This window comes from Mustela lutreola, chromosome 14 (assembly GCF_030435805.1).
Source record: "Mustela lutreola isolate mMusLut2 chromosome 14, mMusLut2.pri, whole genome shotgun sequence".
In the NCBI taxonomy this organism is placed as follows: domain Eukaryota; kingdom Metazoa; phylum Chordata; class Mammalia; order Carnivora; family Mustelidae; genus Mustela; species Mustela lutreola.
The window spans coordinates 46,819,288-46,847,023 of NC_081303.1; the positions used below are offsets into that span (position 1 = coordinate 46,819,288).

The 27,736-nt window shown below is 36.9% G+C and overlaps 1 protein-coding gene and 2 long non-coding RNA genes across 8 annotated transcripts in view; 1 reads left to right on the forward strand and 2 right to left on the reverse strand.

The window, feature by feature from the left end:
• CAMSAP2 (calmodulin regulated spectrin associated protein family member 2) overlaps positions 1-27,736 on the forward strand; it is a 120,363-nt gene that overhangs the window by 88,623 nt on the left and 4,004 nt on the right. For 3 of the 6 annotated variants that reach the window (XM_059146930.1, XM_059146934.1, XM_059146935.1), the window contains 12 exons: positions 952-984; positions 3,741-3,882; positions 4,183-4,322; positions 12,440-12,533; positions 14,173-14,266; positions 17,277-17,356; positions 17,640-17,709; positions 18,096-20,298; positions 22,858-22,994; positions 23,457-23,677; positions 24,876-24,975; positions 25,701-25,816. In XM_059146930.1, the coding sequence (XP_059002913.1) occupies positions 952-984; positions 3,741-3,882; positions 4,183-4,322; positions 12,440-12,533; positions 14,173-14,266; positions 17,277-17,356; positions 17,640-17,709; positions 18,096-20,298; positions 22,858-22,994; positions 23,457-23,677; positions 24,876-24,975; positions 25,701-25,816 (3,430 nt within the window). The remainder of the gene's footprint in view (positions 1-951; positions 985-3,740; positions 3,883-4,182; positions 4,323-12,439; positions 12,534-14,172; positions 14,267-17,276; positions 17,357-17,639; positions 17,710-18,095; positions 20,299-22,857; positions 22,995-23,456; positions 23,678-24,875; positions 24,976-25,700; positions 25,817-27,736) is intronic. The other 3 variants (XM_059146931.1, XM_059146932.1, XM_059146933.1) reach the window with 3 other exon arrangements.
• Positions 12,408-17,139, reverse strand: LOC131815239 (uncharacterized). The gene is made up of 3 exons (XR_009347618.1): positions 16,999-17,139; positions 14,142-14,293; positions 12,408-12,546 (listed from the first exon to the last, which is right to left on the reverse strand). It is a non-coding gene; the product is annotated as an uncharacterized LOC131815239 (long non-coding RNA).
• The window catches only part of LOC131815242 (uncharacterized), a 43,744-nt gene continuing 33,359 nt past the window's right edge, over positions 17,352-27,736 (reverse strand). The window contains exons 2-3 of the long non-coding RNA XR_009347619.1: positions 25,694-25,798; positions 17,352-17,384 (exon numbers count right to left, since the gene is read on the reverse strand). This is a non-coding gene — a long non-coding RNA (uncharacterized LOC131815242). The remainder of the gene's footprint in view (positions 17,385-25,693; positions 25,799-27,736) is intronic.

Here is a 27,736-nt window from a genome sequence, read left to right on the forward strand (position 1 = left end):
ACTTGTCTTTAAAGATTTTATTTTTAAGTAATTCCTACACCCAATGTGGAGCTTGAACTCAAAACCCCAAGATCAGGAGTTACATGCCCTAACTACTGAGCCAGCCAGGCACCCCTGCAGAATAAACTTTCTACCTAAAAGTTGAATATGAATTTTAACTCAGACCCCATTTAGTTTGGTTCATTCAATAAGTGTTTATTCAAGCCCTTAGAAATTGTGCTCAAAAGTACAAAGATAATCAAATTATTAGCTCATATTGACTGAAATTATGAATTTATTCATTATTTTAAAGAGGTAAAATTATATACTTTGGTATACCTCTAGATAGTAAAATTAATAACACTTATATTCTCTTTATGTAAGTAGCTACTTGCTTTAGAGACTGTAAAAATCTTAGTAAGAATTGTCAATTACCCCATTAATTAAAAGAAATTCTTCATATAGTGGAAAGAAATTATTTTGTTCAGGTCTACAATGCTATTTGCTTTATTCGTACACTTATTGATAGAGTCTTTCTTCTTTTCTCTTTGGAAAGAAACACAGCCATATCAGACTTGGTTTACTAAAGTCTAAGCATTATAGTGACTACATATCCAGCCCTGATCTTTCTACTTCCCTTTTGTGATATAGATTTACTTTTTAATATGATGTGTGATTCTAGAACTGGAAATAAAATTCTTTGCTGCCAAAGTATACAAACTATCCTGAGTATCTGAAAAATGAATTGTTGTGTTGGGAGAGGAGATGAGGGGAGGAGAAGGTGGAAGTCTTTATCATTAGGAACCTATATATTTTTAAACCTTAATTAACATTAAAAAGTATTATGAGAACTATAAACTTGGAACTCCACTATGAGAAGCTTTATTGTCACTTTTTAATTGAAAATCATTCTGATGAATTTTCCCTTTACCTTTTGCTTTCCCTTTTTTCCCCCTGCTGCTTCCTCTGAAGTCTCCTTCCAAATGGTTTTGGAAACTGGTTCCAGTAAGTTTGCCCAGCTACTTCAGTTTGCTCTCCAGAATTATAATTGTAGAATGGTATTGTTGTGTCTCCCTGGTATAGTCATTTCATATAATTCTGTTAGTTGCTGCATTGAGATTGGATTTTAAGGTATTTGATCATAATATAAAGTAAAAAGATTTAAAAAATCTAGCCAAAGTTTGGATTAGAAGCTTTAAAAATAGTTTAAAGCATAAGCATTCTTTCATTAGTCCTATTGATATTTACAGACTGTTAGTAACTAGGTTAAAAACATGTATGGATAGAGATTCTTACTAGTTCTAATAACTTTAGGAAAAGTAGATCTGAATTACATATGTAAATTATCTATACCCTTTTTTAAGGGTATACTTTTTGTGTGATTAGAAAAGTGACATTTTCTTAGTGGCCATACCAGTATTAGACCTAAACTATATTCAGTTCTGATTTGACCTGAAGGTCTGTTCCTTAAAAATTAAATCTGGGTGGTTAGACCACTTAAGTATTTTATACCCTCAGAAATAAGTATATAACTTAGAAATACACTGTCATTTTGGAAGATAGAAAATATGATGCCCCTTTTAAATACCAGATTTCTCAGTTTAAAGAAGGAATAAGGAATGTTTCCATACAGCAGGTTTATAAAACCATAGAAGATCAAGTATAAAATATAAAAGATGACAACTTTTATGAACTGCAAATAAGAGTTGTACATGACTTCAGAAGTTTATTTACCTGGTACATCTTTTAGGATATAATCTTCAGGAAAAGTTTTTAGTATGCACTCAGAAATCCCTGATAGTCTGTTCTAAATCATCTACATTTATTGCTAAAGCCTCATTAGTCTGTGTGAGTGTGTGCCTTGAATAGAAGTGCTGCTTGGCAGAGAGCAGCAGGACAAATCACAATTCGGTTCTTTATTCCATGACCCTGGGCGCTCAGCTCAGTCTAGTTCAGATTATAGGGTGAAAACAGGCTGCTCCTAGGGAGCTGGGAAGTTTGGCAATGAGCCCACCCAGCCAATTTAGAGGATTTCTAAGACGGAGACTGTTTTGTTTCTAGCTGGCCAGGGAAAGGAATGTAAGGATCTAGAACTGTGGCTTACCAAATATGAGAAGGGTAACTTAAGGCTAGAAGATGCTAATGGTTGATTTCTTCTTTTTCTCACCCTCCCCTTTACTACTTCTCTGCTCTTTTTTCATGGTTAAATTTTAAACTCTATTAGCAGTTTCTAAACTCTATTAACTCTAACTCTATTAACAGATTACTAAAGATACTAAAATCAGTAATCAAGGAATTTATATAGTGCATATATATAATTTTTTTCTGAATGTAGGTACTTTTGAGTTTGGAACATACCATTAAATAGAGATGTCTAGTGTGCACTAATGAAGAAGAACAAGCTCTCTGATATCTTCAAGAGGAAAAAATGTTCCATGCGTCTTGTTCTTGGGTAGCCAGAGAGAAATAGGAATAAATACTTATTTCTTCATTAATGCATGTACTTTTCTGAGGGATAGCATTTAAAGGAAATTTAACTTCACCACCAGATAGTAAATGTTCTCTTTCAGTAAATTATTTTTGTTTTTATTCTCACAGAAGTATTTTATTTCATAATTATAGTTATTAAAATATATATAAACCAGATGGAGTTAGAAGAAAAATTAGTTTTGATTAAAAACCTTGAAATATCAGTAACCAATTTAATCATAAGTTTTTCTAATAAAATACTTCAATATGCATTTTCATTAAGTCTTTAGCATTATTTTCTTGGCTTTAGGAGAGCTGACAGCTAGTAACAGACCAGCCTTTAGTTATCCCTTGCTGTGTTCCCAGCAGTGTGCTTATTAGCATTTTATGGGCATCTCCTTACTTCATCCTTCAGTGGTTCTATCAAGTAGGTACTATTAGTATCCCCATTTTACAGATGGGGAAACTGAGAAGTGAGAGTTTAAGTAATTTGTCCAAGATTACAGAGCTAGTAAGTGTCAGAACCAGGATTTGAACCTAGGTAGTCTGATTTAAGAGCATGTCTCATTTCTAGAGAACTGTCTTACAAATTTGTATCCAGTCACACCAAGCAATCTTTAAAAAACAAAGATTTCTTCTGTTTTTCTGAGGGGGAGCAGAAGTCCTTTTATTTGCTCTGTTAACCCTAGCCCTAACCCTCATTGGGTTGTTTTTTTGTTTCAAAGGTGTTACATTTTATTTATATTATCTTAATGCCAAACCAGAATATTTTGGTGATATTCTAGTTACTCAAAGTGATGTTTCTTATTGTCAGATTTTCTGTAAGAATAGTATTGTATTCTTATACCTGCTTCCCAATTTTGAGAATTCTTGTAATTCTTTATGCTCCAATAGTACTCTTGCTCTTTGCGTATAAGAACTTGTGGTCTAAGTTAAGGCCAACATTAAAATAAATGAATTTTATTATCTACAAAAGAACAGAATGATGCTTTGGATGTAAAATGTTCAGAACCCATTTTATGATGCTTTTATATTTAAATATTTAGCCTAAAGTTCATTTCATGTAAATTGGCAATATAATGTTGTACTAAGTACTTTGAAACTATAAAGCTGTTTCTCTGTATTTGACTTTGGTAAAGTAATGTCTAGTAGTATTTAGAAAAGAAGGATGTTGCTTGAATAGTTCTCATTTCTCTTGATGTATATTACTGGTGCATTAGACTCTACAGTGACAGTTTTTTCCTTATGTTTAGTATTTATTTATTTTATCTCTCTTTTTTTTTATATTATAGGCTCGTTACAGAAAGGAGCAAACATTGCTCAAGCAACTGCCTTGCATTCCATTGGTAGAAAATTTGTTGAAAGATGGTACGGACGGCTGTGCGTTAGCTGCTCTTATTCACTTTTACTGTCCTGGTGTCGTGAGAATAGAGGGTAAGTGTCCCAGCGAAATATTTGTGGGCTGTAGATAGATGGTGACAAATATTGAGAAAACAGTATTTAATAAGTAATGAAGGCTTAAAAAAAAAAAAGTTTACATATAATCCCGAGGAAGGTAGTTTGAATAAAACAGTCCTAAGTCTTTCTGTGTAGAGGCCCCTTTATTTGTAAGTGTATGTAAAACAGATTCCACATAAATATGTGTTTGTACTAAGCCACTAATTATAAAATGATATGAAATGTATGTTATCAAATTAACCCACAGTCATCACCTTGCTCTTTTCTTATTTGAAGATATTTGTTTGAAAGAAACCATGTCTTTGGCTGATAGCCTGTATAATCTGCAGCTGATTCAAGAATTTTGCCAAGAATATTTGAACCAGTGTTGCCATTTCACCCTGGAAGATATGCTGTATGCTGCTTCATCCATAAAGGTAAATTAAATAATTCTTGGTGTTTTTGTTTTGTTTTGCTTTCAGCTTTTGAAAAAATATATATGTACCTAGATCATATAATGTATATGTAACTATATTAAAAAATATATATGTAACTAGATCTATAAATGGCATAGTCACTGTAAGTTTACAAATTAACTATAATATCAGTCAGTTAAGCTTTTGAAAAAAGTTTTATTTTTCTCCTTATTTTAAAAGGTTTTAATACACTGTTAGCTATGGGTTTCTTTTATAATACAGAGCTAAACTGAAAAGTTGTGGTACAAAACTGACCTGTTGTCCTAAAGTTAGTAAAATAGAGGATTAGTCACTACATGAATCTTAGATGCTATTATGGTATCCTGGGAGCATGAAGGAAGTTCCGGTCACTTTTAGCATTCAGCAGGACTGTGGACTATGGGAAGAAGGAATCCTTAAGGTCCCAAGAATTGAGATAAAACCTAGAGAAAGAAAGAGGGAAAGGAAAATATTAAAATAGTCTGGAAATGAACCTTTTTAAAAAGGAATTCAGTTTTATGAATTTGTCCCCTTGCTTCAGAATATCACACACTGTCTGTTAGCTGTAGGCCACCGCTTACTGCATTCTGACAGGAAACAGTTATTGAGCACTAGTTGTGTTTAGGGTGCTTGGGATGGCTAAGTGAACAAAACCAAGATCCTCCCTGTTCTGATGGAACTTACTTTGTAGCAGTGAAGAGAGACATGTCACGTGTAACTTCTTCTGAGCTGCAAGTTAAAAGGCAGTTGCTTGTTAAAAATTTTGTGATGTGACCTGATACCTCGGTATTCCCAGCAGCTCATAGCTATGAAGTTCCTTCGTATCTTACAGACCTGCCTAAAGTTGACCAGTTCCGCTCTAGAGTCTCAAGGATAGATAATCTTATAATAGATTTTTTTTTTTTTAAGTCTGGCTGAGAGGAACAACTTTGTATCGTTCTCCTCATAGTTTCAATGTCAACTTTAATTGAAACTGCTAATGGACCCTTCCTACCATGATACTAGTACCTCATGGTTCTTGTCATTCTTACTCTCTGATCTCTCTTTCCTTCACCCATGGATCACCACAGGTAGAAGACAGAGCCAAAGGTAAAGGCCTTTCTAAAATAACCCACTATTCTTATTGACCCCGAGTGGGCCCACTCCCCACTGTCTGATACATCAGAAGAAAAACACTGATTTATTTTGAAGAATCTACCTTGCCATTTTTATCAAAATGGAAGATAGGAAATAACTCTTTCCATATATATCTTGTTAATGCCTTTTCTGGCACTCATCTGTTAAGAAAATTAAATACTATTTCTGTAGTCTCAAAGAACTCATTTCATTAATTACATTGAGACATAAGATTGAATAATTTAAGTTGCTTACCTTGGAATTCCATTAAATAATATATAGCCCTGATGTTTAAATTGACTTAGTCTGGGCATGATCTAGATATAAAAACATTTTCTTAAATCAGGCATATTTAACTGACAGATACATCTGTCAAAATAGCTAAAATCAAAAAGAAAAGAAGTGTTGGTGAGGCTGTGGAGAAAAAGGAAGCGTCGTGCACTACTGGTAGAAGTGCAAACTGGTACAGGCACTATGGAAAATAGTATAGAGGGTCCTCAAAAAATTAAAAATAGAATTTAGTAATTCTACTACTGGGTTTTTACCCAAAGAAAATGAAAACAACAGTTCGAAAAGATATATGCACCCCTATGTTTATTGCAGCATTATTTACAATAGCCAAGATATGGAAGCAACCCAAGTGTCCATCCACAGATGGATGGATAAAAATGTTGTTGTGTATATACACACACAAATACTACTCAGCCATAAAAAAAGAATGAGATCTTGACATTTGTAACAACATGGACAGACCTAGAAGATATAGTGCTAAGTGAAATCAGTCAGAGAAAAACAAATACCATATAACTCTATTCAAGTGTGGAATTTAAGAAACAAAACAGATGAATGAACAAAAAGACAAATTAAAAAAAAAAAAAAAAAAGACTCTTAAATGCAGAAAACAAACTAGTACGTTGCCAGAGGGGAGGTGGGTAAAAGGATTGGTGAAGTAAAGGGGATTAACTGTCTACAGAAAAGGCTTTGGTCACTTTCTGTATTATATACTAAATTATTAGAATAGTGAGTTTGACTTTCATTGAATATTTTAAGACTAATAGTTGGAAATAATTCATCTTATGAGGGGCACAAAATGTTTAATATAGTTGAGCTGTTTAAAGTTTAAACTTTTAAACTTTTACTGTGTAAAGTTGAGTTGATCCAGAAATCTCTCCCAAGATGTTATTAAGTGAATAAAGTGGGTAGCAACATTATAGCATGATGTAATTTATATATTAGAAAGTTTTTTTCTGGAGCATCTCTGTGGCTCAGTGGGTGCTAAAGCCTCTGCCTTCGGTTCAGGTCATGATCCCAAGGTCCTAGGATTGAGCCCTGCCTCGGGCTCTCTGCTCTGCGGAGAGCCTGCTTCCTCCTCTCTCTGCCTGCCTCCCTGCCTACTTGTGATCTCTCTCTCTCTCTGTCAAATAAATAAATAAGATCTTAAAAAAAAAAAAAAAAGTTATTTTCTATTTGTATGCAGATCTATGCATAGGAGAAGGTTGATTAGAAGGATGAACACAAAACTTAATAGTGGTTTCTTCTGAGTGAGATACTAGGATTTGGGGGAGAGTAGTTAAAGCATATTTTATTTTTATTAGTCACCATACAGTACATCATTAGTTTTGAGGCAGCGTTCCAAGATTCATTGTTTACGTGTAACACCCAGTGCTCCATGCAATACATGCCCTCCTAAATACCCAATACTAGGCTCACCTTTCCCCTCTAAACCCTCAGTTTGTTTCTTGGAGTCCATAGTCTCTCATGGTTTGTCTCCCCCTCCGATCTCCCACTTCACCTTTCCTTTCCCTCTCCTAATATCTTTCATGTTATTCCTTATGCCCCACAAGTAAGTGAAACCATATGATAATTGACTTTCTGTGCTTGACTTATTTACTCAGCATAATCTCCTCCAGTCCCATCCATGTTGATAAAAAAGTTGGGTGTTCATCCTTTCTGATGGCTGAGTAATACTCCACTGTGTATATGGACCTCATCATCTTTATCCATTTGTCTGTTGGAGGTCATCTCAGCTCTTTCCACAGTTTGGCGATTGTGGACATTGCTGCTATGAACATTGGGGTGCATATCGCCCTTCTTTTCACTACAACTGTATCGTTGGGGTAAATACCCACTAGTGTAATTGCCAGGTCATAGAGTAGCTCTATTTTTAATTTTTTGAGGATTCTCCACACTGTTTCCAAAGTGGCTGCATCAACTTGTATTCCCACCAATAGTATAAGAGGGTTCCCCTTTCTCCACATCCTCTCCAACATTTGTATCTTGCCTTGTTAATTTTTGCCATTCTAACTGGTATAAGGTAGTATCTCAGTGTGGTTTTGATTTGAATTTCCCTGATGGCTAGTGATGGTGAACATTTTTTCATGTGTCTGTTAGCCATTTGTAAGTCTTCTTTGGAGAAATGTCTGTTCATGTCTTCTACCTATCTTTTGACTTGATTATCTGTTTTCCATGTTATGTATATCTATATTCTTCTGCATTAATTGTTTAAGAATGTTAATATGTAGTTGCATGACTGTTTTAACCAAAAGGAAAGAAAGCTTTTAAATGAAATTTATTTGGTATCATGCCTGGAATATGGTAACAGATTTATTGCTGTTTCATCATCATAAATTCCAAAAGAAATGATCATTTGGTTACTTGGGAAAACTCTCACTATGCTGACATCTTGTGGCCAACAACAGTATCTTACTGAAGTATTTTTTTTTCCAGCTTTATAGTACATAATTGACATACAACACTGTATAAGTTTAAAGTATGCAAAATGATTACCACCAGGGATTAGCTGACGCCTCTATCATATCACATATTTACCATTTCTTTTTTGTAGTGATCTACGCCTTCAGCAACTTTTAAGTATACAATACATATCTCATTAACTATAATCATTAGATCATAGTTCCACTTATAAGTGGAAGCTTTTACCCCTTAACCAAAATCTTCCCATTTCCTCAGCCTCCCAGTCCCTGGTGAATACCACTCTATACTCTGTTTCTTTAAGTTCAGCTTTTTTAGATTCCTTGTATAAGTGAAATCCTACAGAATTTGTCTTCTCTGTCTGACTTACTTTACTTAGCACAATGCCCTCAAGGTCCATCAGTGTTGTTGCAAATAGCAGGATTTCCTTCTTTCTCGTGGCTGAATAATATTCCATTGTATATATGCACCACATCATCTCTATCCATTCATCTATTGACAGACATGTGGGCTGTCTCCATATGTATCTTGGCTATTGGGAATAATGCTGCAGTGAACACAGAAATGCAGATTTCTCTTCAATCCTGTTTTCAGTTATTCATATAAATACTCAAAAGTGGAATTGCTGGATCCATATAGTAGTACTATTTTATTTTTATTATTTTTTTTTAAAGATTGATTGATTTATTTATTTGACAGACAGAGATCACAAGTAGGCAGAGGGGCAGGCAGAGAGAGAGGAGGAAGCAGGCTCCCCGCTAAGCAGAGAGCCGGATATGGGGCTCGATCCCAGGACACTGAGATCATGACCTGAGCTGAAGGCAGAGGCCCCAACCCCCAAGTACCCCTTATATAGTAGTCCTATTTTTAATTTTTTGAAGAATTGCCATACTCTTTTCCACAGTGGCTGTACTAGTTAATATTCCCACCAACAACGTACAAGCCATTCTAACAGGTGTGAGGTGATATCTCATTGTGGTTTTGATTGCCATTTCTTTCATGTTTAGTGATATCAAACATTAAGGTCCTTAAAATATTAATGTGTCAGTTGACAATTTAGTTGAGTGTTAATGTTTTTCCAAAAGATATAGACAAGCTTTCAGTTAACTATACTAATAGAATGGAACCTAGGGCCAATACTTTAAATATAATGTTATAATTTGGGTTTAGAAATTATCTGATGGAGATAAATATAAAGAAAAATTATAAATCATGATGCTCTTTCTACCAGAGATATTCCCTGTCCTGTCAACAGTTTGGTATTTTGCCAACTGATCTTTGTTGTTAGGTATTTATTCATTCATTTATACGTTCATTCAGTAAGTATGTATTGGCCATTTATTATGTACTGTTTTAAAAACTGAAGATATATGGGATGCCTAGGTGGCTCAGTCAGTTAAGTGTCTGCCTTCAGCTCAAGTCACGGTCCCAGGGTCCTGGGATTGAGTCCAGCAAACAGGACTCCTGCTCAGTGAGCAGCCTGCTTCCCCTCCACCTGCTGCTGCCCCTGCTAATGCACTCTTCAGCCTCTCTCTCTGATAAATAAATCTTAAAAAAATAATTTTAAAAAACCAGAAGATATAATGATGAGCATGATCTTTGTCCTTCCAGACTTAATAATCTGATGGGTAAAATGAGGAACTCTGGAGAATGTGGTATTAAATGAAGCTGGAGAAATTAAAAAGAGACTGAATCATGTACCCTCTACCCTTCTGTAGCCTATAGTCAGTTTCCCAAAAGCAGTGGAAGTGGGGGGAGGGGTGTTGCATTTTCAAAAGTTTGTTTGGCCTAATAGTCAAATAAAAAGCTATTGTGTTCTAAATGAGAGCTGAAAACAGTTTGAATCGGAGTGATTATGATGAAGATGGAGAGAAGTGGGTGGATTCCAGAAATATTTAGGATGCAAAATTTGCAGGTTTTGGTGATGAACTGGATAGGGAGAGGGAGAAAGTAGGAGGCATCAGGGTGACTCCTAGGCTTCTGGTGTGCACACTGGGATAGTGATGCCATTCATTCAGGTAAAACTGGAATAAGATCAGATTTGAACTAGATCCCTAGTTCAATTCCAGACATTTGAGGTGCCTTTGAGATATCCAAGAGAAAATGCTCTCTAGGCCACTTCATATGTAAGTACAGTTAATACATTTGGGAGTCATTTGGTAGCTGTTGGGCGTGAATGGCAGTTTCCAGTGAGGGGAGACATCAGGAGTAGCAGTGCTGCTGGGAGGTCAAGTAAGATGGAGACTGAAAAATCTGTTTGATTTAGCAACAAATATAAGGCACTGGTGACTTGAGCCAGTGCTGTTTTGGAGGAATGATGCGCCTGGATGCCAGACTGGAGTGGATTAGGGAGGCAGAAGGCTGAAAGGAGATTGTTAGCATAGGTCTGCCTCAGAGAAGTTTAAGAAGAGGTAAAGAAGGTGGGAATGAGAAGAAACTTACTGAGTGAAGGTTTCATTTCGTTTTTCATACGAGAGATTTGAGCATTTTAAAAAGCTAAGTAGGAAGGATTCAATTGAAGGGAAGAATATATAGGAGAAAAGCATATAATTAAGAATGTAAAGTTTCTGAAGGTTAGCACGGATGGAATCCAACACAGCATTTGGGATAGTAAGCATTCACATTTCCTTTCTAAAAAAAAAGTCACAAATTACAACAACTGCTTAAAATAGTGTGTATTGTCTATAAATGTTTGAGTATTCTGGGAATTTATAGTTAAAAGCAAATGCTGAAATTAGGAGACCTACCAAATTCTGTTCGCCATTATGCCTTGTCTTCTGTAACATTCTAGACTCCTACATTCAAACACCTATCTGACAAGTCCATTTAAATGTCTAATGACTATCTCAAAGCTATTAACTCAACATTCCTTCCACTACCTATTTACTCCAGTCTTTCCTGTTTCATTAAATGGTACTACCAGTTGCTGAAGACAAAAACCTGACTTATCCTTGATTCTTCTCTTTCCTTCACTTTCTACAAACACAATAGCCTTCTGGAACTATCAAGTAAAAGATAAATATTTGAAAGTCACCAGCTTAAATATGAGAAAACAGAGAGTACATGAACTCTAAATGAGAGTGTATAGAGCTCTGAGGATTATTCATAATTAACAGGTAGAACTGGGGTACCTGGATGGCTCAGCTCTTGATTTTGGCTCAGGTCATTCATGATCTCAGGATTGTGAAATCAAGCCCCTGGGCCGGCTTCTCATTCAGCAGGGAGTCAGCTTGAGATTCTTTCCCTCTGCCCTCCCCCCACTCCTGGCTCACTTTCTCTAAAATAAATAGATAAATCTTAAAAAAAAAAAACAAAAACAAAACAGATAGGAGGAAGGCATCGCATTGGAAAACACCCATCTTTCCAATGATAGTTTTGAAAACTAAAATTTAATATGAAATAAAACCTCACTTATTAAATACTAATTTGATAATTTTATTGATGCCGAATTTAAAGGCATATTATTTTAAGTAATTATAAAACAGACTTTGTATAGTGCTAATTTTTAAACTTGCTAGATGCCTACAATTATGGTAATTCTTCATGCTTATAACTTTTAGGATGTATGCATCCTAAAATATAATCTTGTCTTGGAAATGTGCTTTTGAGGACCCTCAGTCTTTTCTTATAATTTTAAGCTATTTTAAAAATTACTCACATTTTCAAATATAAATCATAAAAGGCAAATGACTTTGTTAACTTACTAATAACTTTTCAAAGTTAGGTTGACATATTGTATAATGTTTCTGTATATACATTTCAAAATTATTAATAATTAGCCATAATGATCTAGTCTTTTGGTTATTTCATGCCTGGTTGAGGCTAGCATCATCAAGCATGTAGATACCTGATTAAGTTTTGGAGAAATTTCTAGGAATCTGGAAAGAGCTTTTTTTTTTTTTTTAAATGATAGCCACTCTTCAGAGTGTCATAGGCTATTTAAGTTTGTATTGACTTTGGATGAAGAGTGCCTTATACATAATCTCAGGTTCTCTGGTTAGAAGTACCTATGCCTGCCACATAAATTGGACTACTGTTCTGGATATATAGAGAAAAGCAGGAAAGAAGTTTTGAATGGCTGTTATAAATTTTACCTATAAGCGTGAATATTATATCCCAGATTTAATAGCCTAGAGTAGATACACTCCAATGATGAAGGAATGAGATTTAAACCTATGTTTTAATAGGTAAAACAAAAAAAATTGTATTTGTCATTACTTTCTGGTCAAGTCTTACCTGACTTTTCTCTTTTTCTTAACTCTCTTACGTAGAGTAATTATTTGGTGTTCATGGCCGAGCTCTTCTGGTGGTTCGAAGTTGTGAAGCCCTCGTTTGTGCAGCCTCGTGTCGTTCGTCCACAAGGAGGTAGTAGGTGTTCCTGGAAACAAAGAAAATGGAGAGTTTATCTAATCTCCCCTGGTTATTCTGTTTGAGGGAATCTTATTGTTATAAAACAGCCGTTAGCCTTATAAATTCTGAGTATTTTAATATTTAAAGCTACTAAGTTGTCTGTGAGACGGATGATATAGGAGAGAACAGCTTTGAATTTGAAGCTTTATGTTGTGGAATTTTTAGCTTCAACTCCTTGCCTGCTTTCTTCTTTTTGCCTCTCTTACCCCCATCTCTAGCTTTTATTCCCTGTTAGATGCTGTGTTTTTAATATTGTTACCCAGATTCCATTTAAATGATGGCATGGCTTTAGTCTACAATTTGAATTTACCTTTAAACCATAAAAAGGTTTATATGCATATTTTTAAGCCTGGTATGTTTTATGATCATTACATAGCATGATTTATTGATTGCACATAATAAGAAAACTAAATTACAAAACGAAGGGGTTACCGTAAAGATCCCTAGAAATAAAGAACAAAAAATCTTCCTGTTTTTTCTCTAAAACAAATTTTCCTTTGGCTTCCATCATGAAATGAGAGGTTTATTTCTATTGGGGGAAAAGGATTATAAATACAAGTTTAGCTCCACTAAAGAACTTTTCTTCCAGCATAACTACAGGACCCCTCCTTCTGCTGCCAGTGGCTGTCCTGTGAAACAAAAACACAGTTATCGTGCATCCCAGCCACTTAGCTGCTCTCCTTGGCTCCAGATTTTTGTATTGTTCCTCACCGTTACCCTTATTTCTCTTCTATCTCCTCGCCCTCACAAAACAAAACAAAACAAAAAATTAAAGAAAAAGATCAGGAAGGAGGGAAAAATATATAGTCAAGGGAAAGGCATGTCACTGTAGTGAGTAGAATGAGCTTGCTTCCAGTGTGCCCACTGTATCTCAGGCAAAATTCTGTGAACTATGTAATAAAGAGTATTTCATCTGTTCCATTTCTAGACTGATTAGGGCAAATTCTGATTATTGAACCATTGTGTATCAAAGTATACCTACAAAGAAGTTAAGATCCTTCCCTAAGGCCATGTAATAAAGTCAGGTGTCTTCAGTAATTATCACAAACCATATTTGTACAACTTTTTACAATTAATATAGAATTTTCACTTACATTGTGTTCCGTGATTTTTATCTGTGAAACCCACTATTCAAAATATTCAACAGCTATTACATTAGGTCTCAAAGGCAAAATGTAAATGGAGTCTTCCCCAGAGTTATTTACAAAAATAAGAACTCTACGGTGGGGGGGGGTTAATTACTGACCAGTGAAATTCTTTCTTAATTGATTACCAAAATATCAATTATTTCATAAAGAAACAAAAATTACCATGTTACTGAAGTTCCGTGAAAGCTTTAGCAAAATCAGACATTCAGATTTATCTTTAAATATCTATGTTTATGTTAGGCTTCCCCCTTAACCTTCCCCCTAATTATAATTAGCCTTAATCAAGTGAATTTTTTCAACCAGAACTTCAAGAAGAATTTTAAATTTTCCCTTTGAAAATTTAAGAAGAAAATTTTGAATATGCTATAATAAAGGAAAATGGAAATTCTTGAAATGGTGTAAACATGCTAAATACATCATTTTGAGGCTTGCATCTTCTATTGTAGCTGAACCTGTGAATGATATGCCTTCAATTCCAGTCTTGAATGCGGCCAAAACAAACATCTTGGATAGTTCGTGTAGTTCTGACTTCACTTCAAGGTAGAGTCCAGAATGACTTCATTTTCACTGTTTCCATCCCATTTGTTAATAAAATCAAAATAAAATGTCATTAGTTTTTAACTAGCTTACAGTATTACAGCTTGTTTTAACATAAATGTAATTGAATTTACAGAGAAACAATGTTTCATACATAGGCTTTTATGAATCATACTCAAAAGTGGGAGAATATGTTCTGAGGTTCAGATAATCAGTTTTGTTTTGTTTTTTTTTTTTTTTAAGATTTTATTTATTTACTTGAGAGAGAGACAGTGAGAGAGAGCATGAACGAGGAGAAGGTCAGAGAGAGAAGCAGACTCCCCATGGAGCTGGGAGTCCGATGCGGGACTCGATCCCGGGACTCCAGGATCATGACCTGAGCCGAAGGCAGTCGTCCAACCAACTGAGCCACCCAGGCGTCCCAGATAATCAGTTTAAAATCAAACTTTTGCTGTAGAACTTGTTTGTCATTGAGAATTGCTTAAATGATAGGATGGGGGGAATTTTACATTTCTATCTGGGTTTTTAATTTTTTTTAATTTTTTTAATCTTTGAGGTAAACCTCAAAGTTTGAGGGGAACCTGCTATTTTATTTGCTGGTTACTGTAGCTAACCAAAGATCACAATAGAATGTTTATTGTAATACTGAATCTTTATATGTGATGCTTTAGTTCTTAATATCAGGAACTGAACTGAAAATAAAAATTTAGTATCAGGTTAATCCTGACTTCTGACCCAAACATATGATAGACCCATTAGTTTGTTTAAAAATGTTTTTCCTGTAAGTAGCATTTTAGGTATATTTATTAGAACTTAAAATTTATATTGACTTTGGACTCCCTAATTTATCTGTTTTTTTTTTTTTTTTTGGTTTAAAATTGTTGTATTTTGTGGCGTTTTAGAAATCCAAGCAGATCCATTAAAAATACATTTTTAAATTGTTGAACAGGCAACTCAAAGTACTTTCTTTATGAATTCTTGGCTTAACATAAAAATAGGAACTTGTTCTGAGCTGTCACCCACCTCACACATTGAAGAATTTTCTCTCTCAAGTGGGTGCTAATGGGTGTGAAACTGGAACACTGACAGAACCCTTACGGTACTCTCACTGCCTTTGTAGGGCTTCTCACCTCTGGACTGGCTGATGTCTGTAAAGTACTTCCTACTGATTGCCCTCTGATTTATTACTGTGGCTTTTCTTACTACTTCCATTAGCTTTTCTATTCTGTATCTATGCCTCAGATTTTACAAAAAGAGATTAAGTTGGGATATTGCTGATCTAGGAGCTTCTCTGTATTTTTTCCCATGGGAAACTTCTTTCTATATTAATTTTGGTGTTTTCCTGGGTTGATTACATATTGACATTTCCTTCCTTGAAAATTTAGAAAACATTCAGTAGTCTAGGTTATGACTACTATACTAGTAAATCTTTAAAACCTCTGAAACTTTTTGTTTCAAGGCTAGATCATCCCACAGTTATTGTTTCTAGGAACCTTAGTTGGACACTCTTCACACTTCTGACACTGGAAAATGTCTTCAGGCCCTCTGGAAGCCTCCTCTCTTTTCTGTTTCTCAGATATTTCAGTGGCTGCTCTTAATCATTTTTCCTAGCAGATGGATGTCTAAATTCTTTTCCTTGAAGAGACACTGTGTAGCTGTCATTCTAGGATCCTACTAATCCTCCCATTTCTGTAAGTCTCCATGTGGTCCACTGGAGTTCTCTCACTGTAGAACTTTCCAGGAAGGAGTCAAAAGCTTCCACTCTTACTGAGAAAACTGCAGTCACATGTACAAATGTGAGTGTCCCTAACTAATGAAGTTATGAGGGGAAAACAAGTGAAGAAGACAGGCAAAGCAAGAAACATTTGTAGCAGCTAATCCACATACTTGACTACTAACCTACTCAGCAGTTACACCAGATCAAAATTTTCTATGCAAATGTAAAAGTGTGGCAATTAATAGGACTTTAAAACACTTTAGCCATTATCTGGAGAAAAGTGAATATATCTTTATTATTAACTTGTGATTCAGGATTAGCTTCCTCCCCGAGCTATAATGGGAGAGTAGAACAGAGGCAGTGATTTTAGAGGGAGGGTTAACATAAACAGACATGATGGGGGCAGGTGAGTACTCCCTGACAGTCTTCTGAAACTATGAGCAGTTTAGGGGGGAAAGGCACATGGAAGCAGATAAGCATTTGCTTTGGAGACAACAAGGTTATGCAAGTTCTTCAGGTATTGTTGCCTTTAGAAAAGCTCACTGGTTAAGCTTTTATTAAATAGTAAAAACAGAAGATTATTGTTTCATTTGAATCTTTTGGTTGACTTGTTCATGTTCTCAGTTTACAGTAGCCAAAAGATAATGTGATCTGTAGGGGGACTACAGAAGTCACTACATACTCCTGTTCCCCAGTTTATGCTCAACTGATTGGGGGTGGGGATGTGTAACTTCTGCACTTGACTGTAAGTTAGGCTGCAACAGACTTGAAAGTTGGAGAAAAATTAAGTTCAGACCAAATGTCATGATAATTTGAGAAACAGACTACCCAATCCCTTGCATTAATTTGAATGGAGTGGAATTAAGAAATAGGAAAGCTTCACATCGTTATAGGCATTGAGGTCTTTAAGGTGCAGCTCAATATATTAACATTAACTTTGATGTAACTGTTAGAGATGTATAGACACAGGTCTGGGAGCAGGAAAGCTATCAGGATCTTTTACAAGGGTTTATTTTACCTGTAGTTTCTGGTGATTTAAGTATTTCCAGCCGATGACTTTCACTTAACTTAATCATTTCTCAATTTTTCTATTTGTAAAATGAAAATAATATGCCATATCTTATCTCGCTGAGATGTGTATGAAAATATTTCAGGCCTTTTGACTAAAAGACATAAAATACATAGAGACACATATACTCATAGAGTCAGAGGTGATAATGTTTCTAATTTCAGCCATTCTGTATAAAGTTTATATTAAAGAAAAACGTATTAAAATGTTTTTATTTTACCTTGCAGTGGGGAAGGAGCTGCCTTTATGCACTCTCATCATTTGCCTTCTAGGCATTCATGCCCCCAAGCTCATTCTTCAGCTTCAGGTAATATTTTTGAAAAAACTTAGGTTAACTGGGAAATGACTGAGAATAAATATAAATAAAAATATGCGGGGTTTTTTTTTTTTCTTTGAAAAGTGTTGTATAGACACTAAAAGGTTGATTGGTTTCTCTGTGCTTGTCTTTCTTAATAGAATTATCTCTGTTTCTCCATATATACCTACTTTTTAATGCTCTTAATGACTCCTAAAATATTTGAAATCTGTTAAGCTCTAAGTTAAAAGTTTTTTATATACTTTCAATGACTGTTTCTTTTTCACATTTGAAGGAGGAATTAGGAGGTCTTCATCTATGTCCTATGTTGATGGTTTCATAGGGACATGGCCCAAAGAGAAAAGGTAAACAAAGGGAATTATTTTTAGTATATTCACATTATCAATAAATGCTGTTTATTGAATCGCTGTATTGTACACCTTAACTAGTATAACATTGTCAACTATACTAAAGTAATTAAAAAAAGAGAAAGAAATGCTAATTCTATTTAGTTGATAGCCAAGTTGCAATTAGTACCTCACTTTGAAAAGGGCAATGTAGGCAGATGACTGAGCGTTCAAAGGGGCTAAATGTTAAAGGTAGCCCAGTAGCCCTGTGCGTACCTTGAGTACAACAGGATTATGCAAAATGGGAAAAGAAAGGAAATACAAATTTAAATAATTGTTAAAGGGTATCAAATCATTTCTTTTCTGGGCGTGTTTAAGGATTTTCTCTTCGAATGTTTTTTTAGATCATCGGTGCATGGAGTTTCATTTGATATTTCTTTTGATAAAGAACATACTGCACACAAATCCACTCCAAACCGAGGAATCACTCGCTCTATTAGTAATGAAGGACTTACATTGAACAATAATCGTGTATCTAAAAATATTAGGAAAAATTTGTCCTTTAAGCCAGTAAATGGAGAAGAGGAAGCAGAAAGCATTGAAGAAGAGCTTAATATAGACTCTCACAGTGGCCTCAAGTCGTACACACCCCTTAATACAAATGACCTGAATTCCAACGAGAATATTCATTATAAGCTTCCAAATGGAGCTTTACAAAATAGAGTACTTCTAGATGAGTTTGGCAATCAGATTGAGACACCAAGCATTGAAGAAGCATTACAAATAATTCATGATACTGAAAAATCTCCCCATACATCTCAGCCAGACCACATTGCTAATGGCTTCTTTCTTCATAACCAGGAAATGAGTATCCTAAATTCAAACATCAAGCTAAATCAGTCTAGTCCTGATAACATAACTGATACAAAAGGTGCCTTGAGTCCCATAACTGACAATACTGAAGTAGACACTGGAATTCATGTTCCTTCAGAAGACATCCCCGAAACTATGGATGAAGATTCTTCTTTGAGAGATTATACTGTAAGCTTAGACTCTGACATGGATGATGCTTCCAAATTTCTTCAGGATTATGATATTCGAACCAGCAACCCCAGAGACGCTTTGAGTCCTTGTCCAAGTACTGTAAGTACCAAGTCCCAGCCAGGTAGCAGTGCTTCTTCTAGTTCCGGAGTTAAAATGACCAGCTTTGCCGAACAGAAATTCAGGAAACTGAATCATACTGATGGGAAAAGTAGTGGGAGCAGTTCTCAGAAAACTACACCAGAAGGTTCTGAACTTAATATTCCACACGTGGTTGCTTGGGGACAAATTCCAGAAGAAGCAGGCCTTCCACAAGGCCGGGACACCACCCAGCTGTTGGCCTCTGAAATGGTGCATTTAAGGATGAAATTGGAAGAAAAGAGGCGTGCGATAGAAGCCCAGAAGAAGAAGATGGAGGCGGCTTTCACTAAGCAGAGGCAGAAGATGGGAAGGACGGCATTTCTTACGGTGGTGAAAAAGAGAGGGGACGGCATTTCCCCTCTTCGGGAGGAAGCAGCCGGGGCAGAAGATGAGAAAGTGTACACCGATCGAGCCAAAGAAAAGGATTCCCAGAAGGCGAACGGACAGAGGAGTAAGTCTCTGGCAGATCTGAAGGAAAGCCTGGAGAACCCTCAGGCCAAATGGCTGAAGTCTCCAACCACACCCGTTGACCCAGAGAAGCAGTGGAACCTGGCAAGCCCCTCGGAGGACACTTTAAACGAGGGAGAGATCTTAGAATATACCAAGTCCATTGAGAAGTTAAATTCATCTCTCCATTTTCTACAACAAGAAATGCAGCGCTTGTCACTTCAGCAGGAGATGTTGATGCAGATGAGGGAGCAGCAGTCCTGGGTGATTTCACCTCCTCAGCCCTCTCCACAAAAACAGATCCGAGACTTTAAACCTTCCCGGCAGGCAGGCCTGTCGTCAGCCATTGCGCCCTTCTCGTCAGACAGCCCCCGCCCTACCCATCCGTCCCCACAGTCTTCCAACAGGAAGAGCACATCTTTTTCTGTTAAAAATCAGAGGACTCCTAGGCCAAATGAATTAAAAATAACGCCTTTGAATCGAACCCTGACTCCCCCTCGGTCTGTGGATAGTCTTCCTCGGTTACGGAGGTTTTCACCAAGTCAAGTTCCTATTCAGACTCGGTCATTTGTATGTTTTGGGGATGACGGAGAGCCTCAGTTAAAGGAATCCAAACCTAAGGAAGAAATTAAAAAGGAGGAACTGGAATCCAAAGGGCCCGCAGGGCAGCATGTGCATAACCTGGAAGAAAAGGAGCTTAAGCCTCTTGAGTCAACGGTTTCTGAAGTCCTGTCCCAGCCCATCACGGAGACCGTCCGACTGACGCCAAATGAGGACCAGCTGAACCAGCCTGCAGAGCCTCCTCCTAAAACTGTCTTCCCTCCGGCTGCTCCTAAAAATGTTAATCTGATTGAAGTTTCCCTCTCAGATTTGAAACCTCCTGAAAAGGCTGATGTAGCTATTGAAAAATACGAAGGAGAAAGTGATAAAGAACAGTTTGATGATGACCAGAAAGTATGCTGTGGATTCTTCTTTAAGGTAATACTAATAATCTTCATTGTTTGGGGGCATCATCATTCAATGGGTTTGGTTTTAGCCAATGTGCTTGCCTCTTTTAGTAGTAGTCCCTTTTGTTACAAGCCTGCCACTAACCCTGAAGTACATTAGGGGCTCCCCTTGATGGACTGTACTAACATCCGAGCACACTGAACAGTCTTCCCTTCACCAAGGTCGTGGTACATGTGTTTAGATATGCTGTTACTACTCCTCTGCCTTTCTTCCTTGCTTTTATAAAAGCCTTTTAAAAAATGTGAAGCTATTTGGATCTCTTCAAAGAGCTGTCAGTTTGTAAAAAGCACATAATTTGGCATTGTAAGTATATTTTAGGTTTTTTTAAATTTTCTCTCCTGGTATGTTTTGTTTCTTAAAAAAAGTTTTAAGGGATGCCTGGGTGGCTCAGTTGGTTAAGCTTCTGCCTTCGGCTCAGGCCATGATTCCTGGGTCCTGGAATCGAGTCCTGCATCTGGCTCACTGCTTAGTGGGGAGCCGCCTTCTCCCTCTGCCTGCTGCTCCCCCTGCTTGTTCTGACAGATAAATAAAAATAAAAATCTTTTAAAAAAATTGACCAGATAATCTGGTAAGGTGAAACATTTAAAAATAACATATGTAGTTTGAACAGAAATAGCTCCTTTGAAAGCACTGGGTAAAGGTCTAGCATAGGACTCCTAATCTCAATATTGATATTGGATACTGTAGCCAGCCAACACAAATACTGAACAATATCACTTTTTGGTGGTCAAGCTCTTAAAATTTATCATAGGTACTAGAAAAACACAAAAAGCTTAATATTTTTAAATTTTTCTAAATCTCGATTTTCTTCATCTTTATGTTTTCCTGTATTTTCCAGATTACCTATAGGAAAGAATTTTTTTTAATAATCAGAAACATGTGTATCTATTACTCATGTTTCTTTTTTAATTAAGGAACTAAAGTAAGATTATCTCTGATCCTGTCTAGCTCCACAATTTTGAATACAGAGGAAAAAAGGCAGTACTCAATAGCCTTTATCACTTATAATTTAATTTATAATTTACAATTTATTTGTAATTTATAAATATAATTTATAAGATTTTATGTTTATAATTTAAGATTTTAAATTGAAACAACAGTCTTACAGGAATAAGAACCCAAGAACATTGATGTGATTACAATCACTAGTTTTACTTTTGGTCATTTAATGTTGGAAATTTGTAAATTAAAGTTGTTCTGAGGGTGATTGCCTGTTAGTCCCTTTTAGAGTTGAGAAATTTGAATGTAAGTCATATTTTGTTTCTTAACCATGTAAACTGACTAATTTTTAATAGAATACTACTGTAAACAAGAATAGATACAGTTTACTAATTTTAGAGACCCCAGGTACCCCTGTTCCTTGTAGAGAAGGGCAAACGGAAGGGAGAGAATCCTTCAGGGTGAAACAGGGCACACATCTGTACCTTGGTGTCCGTTCTGTCACATGGCAGTGGTTTATGTGCTATTTAACCATAGAGCTAATTTCTGGATACCTTCATTTGAATTTCCCTTATTGAGCATGTATATTAAATACAATTGTAATGCAATTTTTAAAAAGATTTATTTTTAAGTAATCTCCACACCCAACGTGGGGTTCAAATTCACAACGCTAAGACAAGAGTTGCCTGCTTTTCTGACAGAGCCAGCTCAGTGCCCTAGTTTGAATGCAATTTTTTTTAAATTTTTTTAAAGATTTTTATTTATTTATTTGACAGACATATCACAAGTAGGCAGAGAGGCAGTCAGAGAGAGAGAGGAGGAAGCAGGCTCCCCATTGAGCAGAGAGCCCGATGCAGGGCTCGATCCCAGGACCCTGGGATCATAACCTGAGCCGAAGGCAGAGGCTTTAACCCACTGAGCCACCCAGGCACCCCATTGAACGCAATTTTTAAAACTAAGAGAAAACTCCCTACCTTTTTTTTTTAAGATTTTATTTATATATTTGACAAAGAGAGAGAGATCACAAGTAGGCAGAGAGGCAGGCAGAGAGAAAGGGGGAAGCAGGCTCCCCGCCAAGCAGAGAGCCGGATGTGGGGCTCGATCCCAGGACCCTGAGATCATGACCTGAGCTGAAAGCAGAGGCTTAACCCACTGAGCCACCCAGGCGCCCAAAACTCCCTACTTTTAAGTTATTTACTAGGGTCCAGAAAAACCGCTGCTTTTTTTAAAATTTTCTTTTTATGGTTGTTCTTTGCAAACTTCCTAGGTTTTGAAACATGTAATTAAGTAAGTTTAAGTGTCATTTGGTAGTTGATAGAACTGTTACCGCTTTATGAGGGCGAGCGAGCATGAGAGGGGTTGGGTCAGAAGGACAGGCAGACTCCCCGCTTAGTGACCTGATCCCAAGGCAGCTGCTTAACCAACTGACCCACCGAGGCGCCCCTGATTCACTTCTTCCTTCTTCATTTCTGGAACATGTCCGCATAGGGTGGGGTTGGAATAAGAATGACTAGACAATGTAACCACAACTGAAAATGAGAGTACTGGTGAGCACAACATTTCACGTTTTTCCATGAAATCCATGCTTAGGATGATCAAAAAGCAGAGAATGATATGGCAATGAAACGAGCAGCTTTGCTGGAGAAACGACTGCGGAGGGAGAAGGAGACTCAGCTTCGGAAACAGCAGCTGGAAGCAGAGATGGAACATAAGAAAGAGGAAACGAGGTAAAGACTCTGGCCCTGGATCTGGGAGCTGCCGGGCGGCAGTGCCGGAGGCTCTGCTTCCTCAGGGCCCCCACCAGCTTGTCAGATGTTTGCAGCGTCTGGAGACACTGACATAATGCTGATTTCTGGTGCTTGTACGAGTTGCTTTATTTTCCCAAATTATTGATTGCTTATACATTTTTATCCTGAGTTTGAGGCATTTCAAAGTAATGTTCTCCAGAAACATTAATTTAAGATAACTTCACAGGTTTTTACACATAAACATATTTTTAAAAAGCAATCATTTACTAACGGTATGTTTATGTATATTTTAATGATCTAAATTATCTCAAGCGAATTTTAAACCATTTTTTCCCAAGGTGCTGAAACGTAATAATTTTCCCTTCTCTCATCAAAGCCATACTCCCAGTATCTGGTTTCTTTAGTGTGCAGAGTAAGAAATTCAACCATTTGGTTTCCCAGGCGTAAAACTGAGGAAGAGCGTCAGAAGAAGGAAGATGAGAGAGCGCGCAGAGAATTTATCAGACAGGAGTATATGAGGCGAAAACAGCTGAAACTAATGGAAGACATGGATACAGTAATTAAACCCCGTCCTCAAATAGCAAAACAAAAAAAACAGCGCCCAAAATCTATTCACAGAGATCATATCGAGTCTCCCAAAACACCAATAAAAGGTCCTCCAGGTAACACAGCTTATTTTGAAGAGTCTGTTCATAAAAAAACACCAGCCTGGTTTGTCATACTAACTCGACTGTGCTTTGGTATGCTAAATTGGATCCACAATTTGAGATGGTGCATGCTCCTAATTTGGAAAACCAAAATAAGCAAATGTAGGTTTGTTTATGACTTCTGTGTTATGTGTGCATGCATATATTCAGTAGAGCCAGTGTGAGTGCTGAAGCATCCAGAATGCATCCTAACCTGTCAGGGACTCTGCCCTCGGGTATAATCTCTCGGAATTGCTAGTACCCTTTCCATACTTCCATTTAAGGATAAACACTGTGTGCACAGAAATACATAAGAAACACATTGGTATAATAAGGAATATAGAAGCAAGAGTTCATGAATCCCCCCACTTTTTTTTTTTTTTTTTTTAAGATTATTTATTTATTTATTTAACAGACAGAGGCCACAAGTAGACAGAGAGGCAGGCAGAGACAGAGGGGGAAGCAGGCTCCCTGCTGAGCAGAGAGCCCGACCCAGGGCTCAATCCCAGGACCCTGGGATCATGACCTAAAGTCAGAGGCTTTAACCCACTGAGCCACCCAGGTGCCCCCATGAATCCCTTCTTTAAGACAGAAATGGTCAAACATCCAAAATCTATAATTTTTGGAGTTGAGAGAATGTATTCTAAAATTTAGCACACATATTCACTTTTAAAAATATATATATTTTATTAAAACTAAACCCTGTGGGAAGTTTTAGAGAATTCCCATAGTTAACTCTAAAACTGAGAAAAAAATAATATAACATTGACCGTTTAAAGAGAACTCTGCCTTTTCTAGCCAACAAAATTTTTTGATACCCAGTACTGGCTAAAATTAGTAAATTAATTTCCCACGTAGGAACTGGATATCCCTAACTATATTTTATTCTTAACTTCTTTTGTTAACTTTTTTCTTACAGTTATAATATCAGTGTCTCATATTACCACTTTCCTTTTGGAATAAATCCTAACAGCAATTAGTTTTATCATTATTTCTTAAAAGTAGGTACCACTGCTAATTTTAGATAAATTGTGCATATATGCATGCAAGCATATTGTTTAGATTAAAAGTAAGAAAAAACTACAGAAGCTCAGTTTTCATATGCTGGTGTTATCTAATGAACAGACTCTTTTCTAGTTGCTCCTTTTAAATTTCTAATTTTGTTTTCATTCAGGATCACGAATTTATCGTGTTTTTTCAGTCTCTAGCCTTTCTTTGGCATCACTGAACACAGGTGATAACGAGAGTGTGCATTCAGGCAAGAGGACACCAAGGTAAATCCATAACGTGAATATTTTTCACAGAAAATAATGTTTCCAACAATTATCTTGTATTTTATAATGAATGAATCATAACACAAATTTTTATAGTTTTGCTGACTGAAACTGTTTCTGTTTAAATAAATTGAAATATAAAGAGGATATTCATATTTGACTTTTTATCTTTTAGGGTTTTAGGGTTACTGACATTGATAAGGTACTTTTTATAAAATATGAAACATTAACAGTAATTGCTGATACAGTTTTGGTAAAATCATAGTGTGCAGATATAGCACGTCATCTATATTAAAGTGCCAGCCTCTCTACTTTTTTCTCCTAGAATAATTCCCAAGTAGGCTGCCTAACTTGGGAAAGATCCCTTCTGTACTGTCTCTCTCAGATGTAGATTAGAAACTGAAAGCCCTATTTCCTTACATCACGCTGTAATACCCATGTGGAAAGAGAATATATGTAGTGACAGTCATGAGTTTTGAGTTCTGATTTTTGCATCAACATCCTGTTGCAGTAATGGCCAGTTTTCATATAGAAAAACATTCATCCTTTCAGTGAGCAAGTAGGTAAGGAGTGCCTGTGGTGTACAGCTTGAATAAGGCAGTTAAACCGTCTTTTGATTTTTTAAGCTTCTAGGTTGATTTTGGTTGGTACTTTAACAAATATCCCTTCTGACCCCCAAGTATTCTTCTGTTTGAAACTTAAAAAATACTTTATTTACCATTTAGATCCGAGTCTGTAGAAGGCTTCTTGTCTCCAAGTCGTTGCGGCAGTCGAAATGGGGAGAAGGACTGGGAAAATGCATCAACAACTTCTTCAGTGGCTTCTGGAACAGAATACACAGGTCAGGGTCCGTATTTTTAGGGAGATGTTTTAATTTAACACAGTCATGAGAACAAATACAGGCTAATCTAATGAAAGTGTCATGGGCTCTTCTCTTGGTCTAGACACCGGGGAACCTGTACAGGAACACTGAGTACAGATGGTCCCTTACAGGGAGGTCAGTTTCAGTGAAACGGTTGCACTTAGGGAGGTAGTTACTTGTCCCAGGTGAACTGAGATCAGTTTCTAAAGAAAATTAGCAGTATCACTTATACCACATCCATCTACTTGAAGACGCTGACCATATCTGTGCTGTGGTTTGAATCTGAAGAAGTTTTAGAGAGGTTCTGTCAGCTATCCACGGGTCCTGAGTACTGAGAAAAGGCTAGAATCCACAGAGACCTCTCTAACATTGGGATTTCAGGTATCTAGAGTTGTGCATCTTTAAAACACATTAATGTGAGTGGTGGGGGGCACGTGGCAGGCTCCATCAGTGGATCAAGTAACTCTTGATCTAGGGGCTATGGTTTGAGCCCCATGTATAGCCTACTAAACAACAACAACAACAACAAAGTATGAAGGGACTCTAAAAGCTGAGGGGAATGCATTGGCTGCAGGAAGGTACCAGCCCCACATCAGATCCTTTTCCAGCCTTTGTTTGTGTAGGCATTACTGAAACAAAAGCAAATTTAAGAACAGAATGTAAGATGCTTGTAAAGAAATGAGGCTGGAGAGAAAATGTGAGCAGCCATTGGGATCTAAATTGGAAAGGCACAGGAGAACGTGCAGGGCAGTGGAGACTGCCTCCGTCCGCAGGTGACCCACTGGAAATGGGAGCCGCATGAAGGCGTAAGGAGGTTAGAACTTGCTGACTTCGCCCGTGTACTTCACTCCTCCTTTAGCCAGTTGGACAGCCTTTAAGGCCAGGGATTAGATGGCGATTCCTTGTTTTACCCTCTGCTTCTCTATGTAAACTCCCTTAACAAGCATCTTTGCCACACACAGTTTCAAACCTAGAGCTACACAGTTGTGGTGTGCTGTGCTAGCTCATACCATAGGGCTCTTGGAACTTGTAAATTTTCAGGAATTATGCAAACTGTAGAATTATTGGTAGTTTGATATTAGCCAGAGTAGGAGTGATTGGTATCACAGAAAGAGGTAAATGCTGCCCATCAGGGCTAATTTCCACCCCCACTTCCCCACCCCCGCCCAGAAAACTGGTTTCTTGGCTTGCTATGGAGGATAAGGACAATCCTTGTCTTCCAGGACGGAGTTTAGTTAGTATGAAGTAGGGAGGTTTTACTGTACTTCCTATTAGGAATGTTCCAGGAATATGGCACAAAGTGCTTCTGTTGCTTGGCAGACCAAGGAGTAGAATTGGTTTAAAGAAAAATGCTTTGGAACTAGAGGATATCATGCTTAGCAAAATAAGTCAATCAGAGAAAGACAACTATATATGATCTCACTGATATGAGGAAGTGGAGATGCAACATGGGGGGTTAAGGGGGTAGGAGAAGAATGAATGAAACAAGATGGGATTGGGAGGGAGACAAACCATAAGTGACTCTTAATCTCACAAAACAAACTGAGGGTTGCTGGGGAGAGGGGGGATGGGGGGTGAGGTTATGGACATTGGGGAGGGTATGTGCTATGGTGAGTGCTGTGAAATGTGTAAACCTGGCGAGTCACAGACCTGTACCCCTGGGGATAAAAATATATGTTTATAAAAAATTTAAAAAATAAAATGCTTAAAAATCTCAGATATGTGAATGAAGAAAAAGATGAAGACTTTTCTGGTCGTTTTAAAAGCTGTAATTCCTCATCGATCCATTCTGCTTTAAGTTCACCAGTAACCTTAGCAGACTTGAGAAAGAGGGTGAAGCAGACAGTCTGGCAATTACAGCCCCATCTGATTTCCAGCACTACTGTCTCAGAGCTGTCT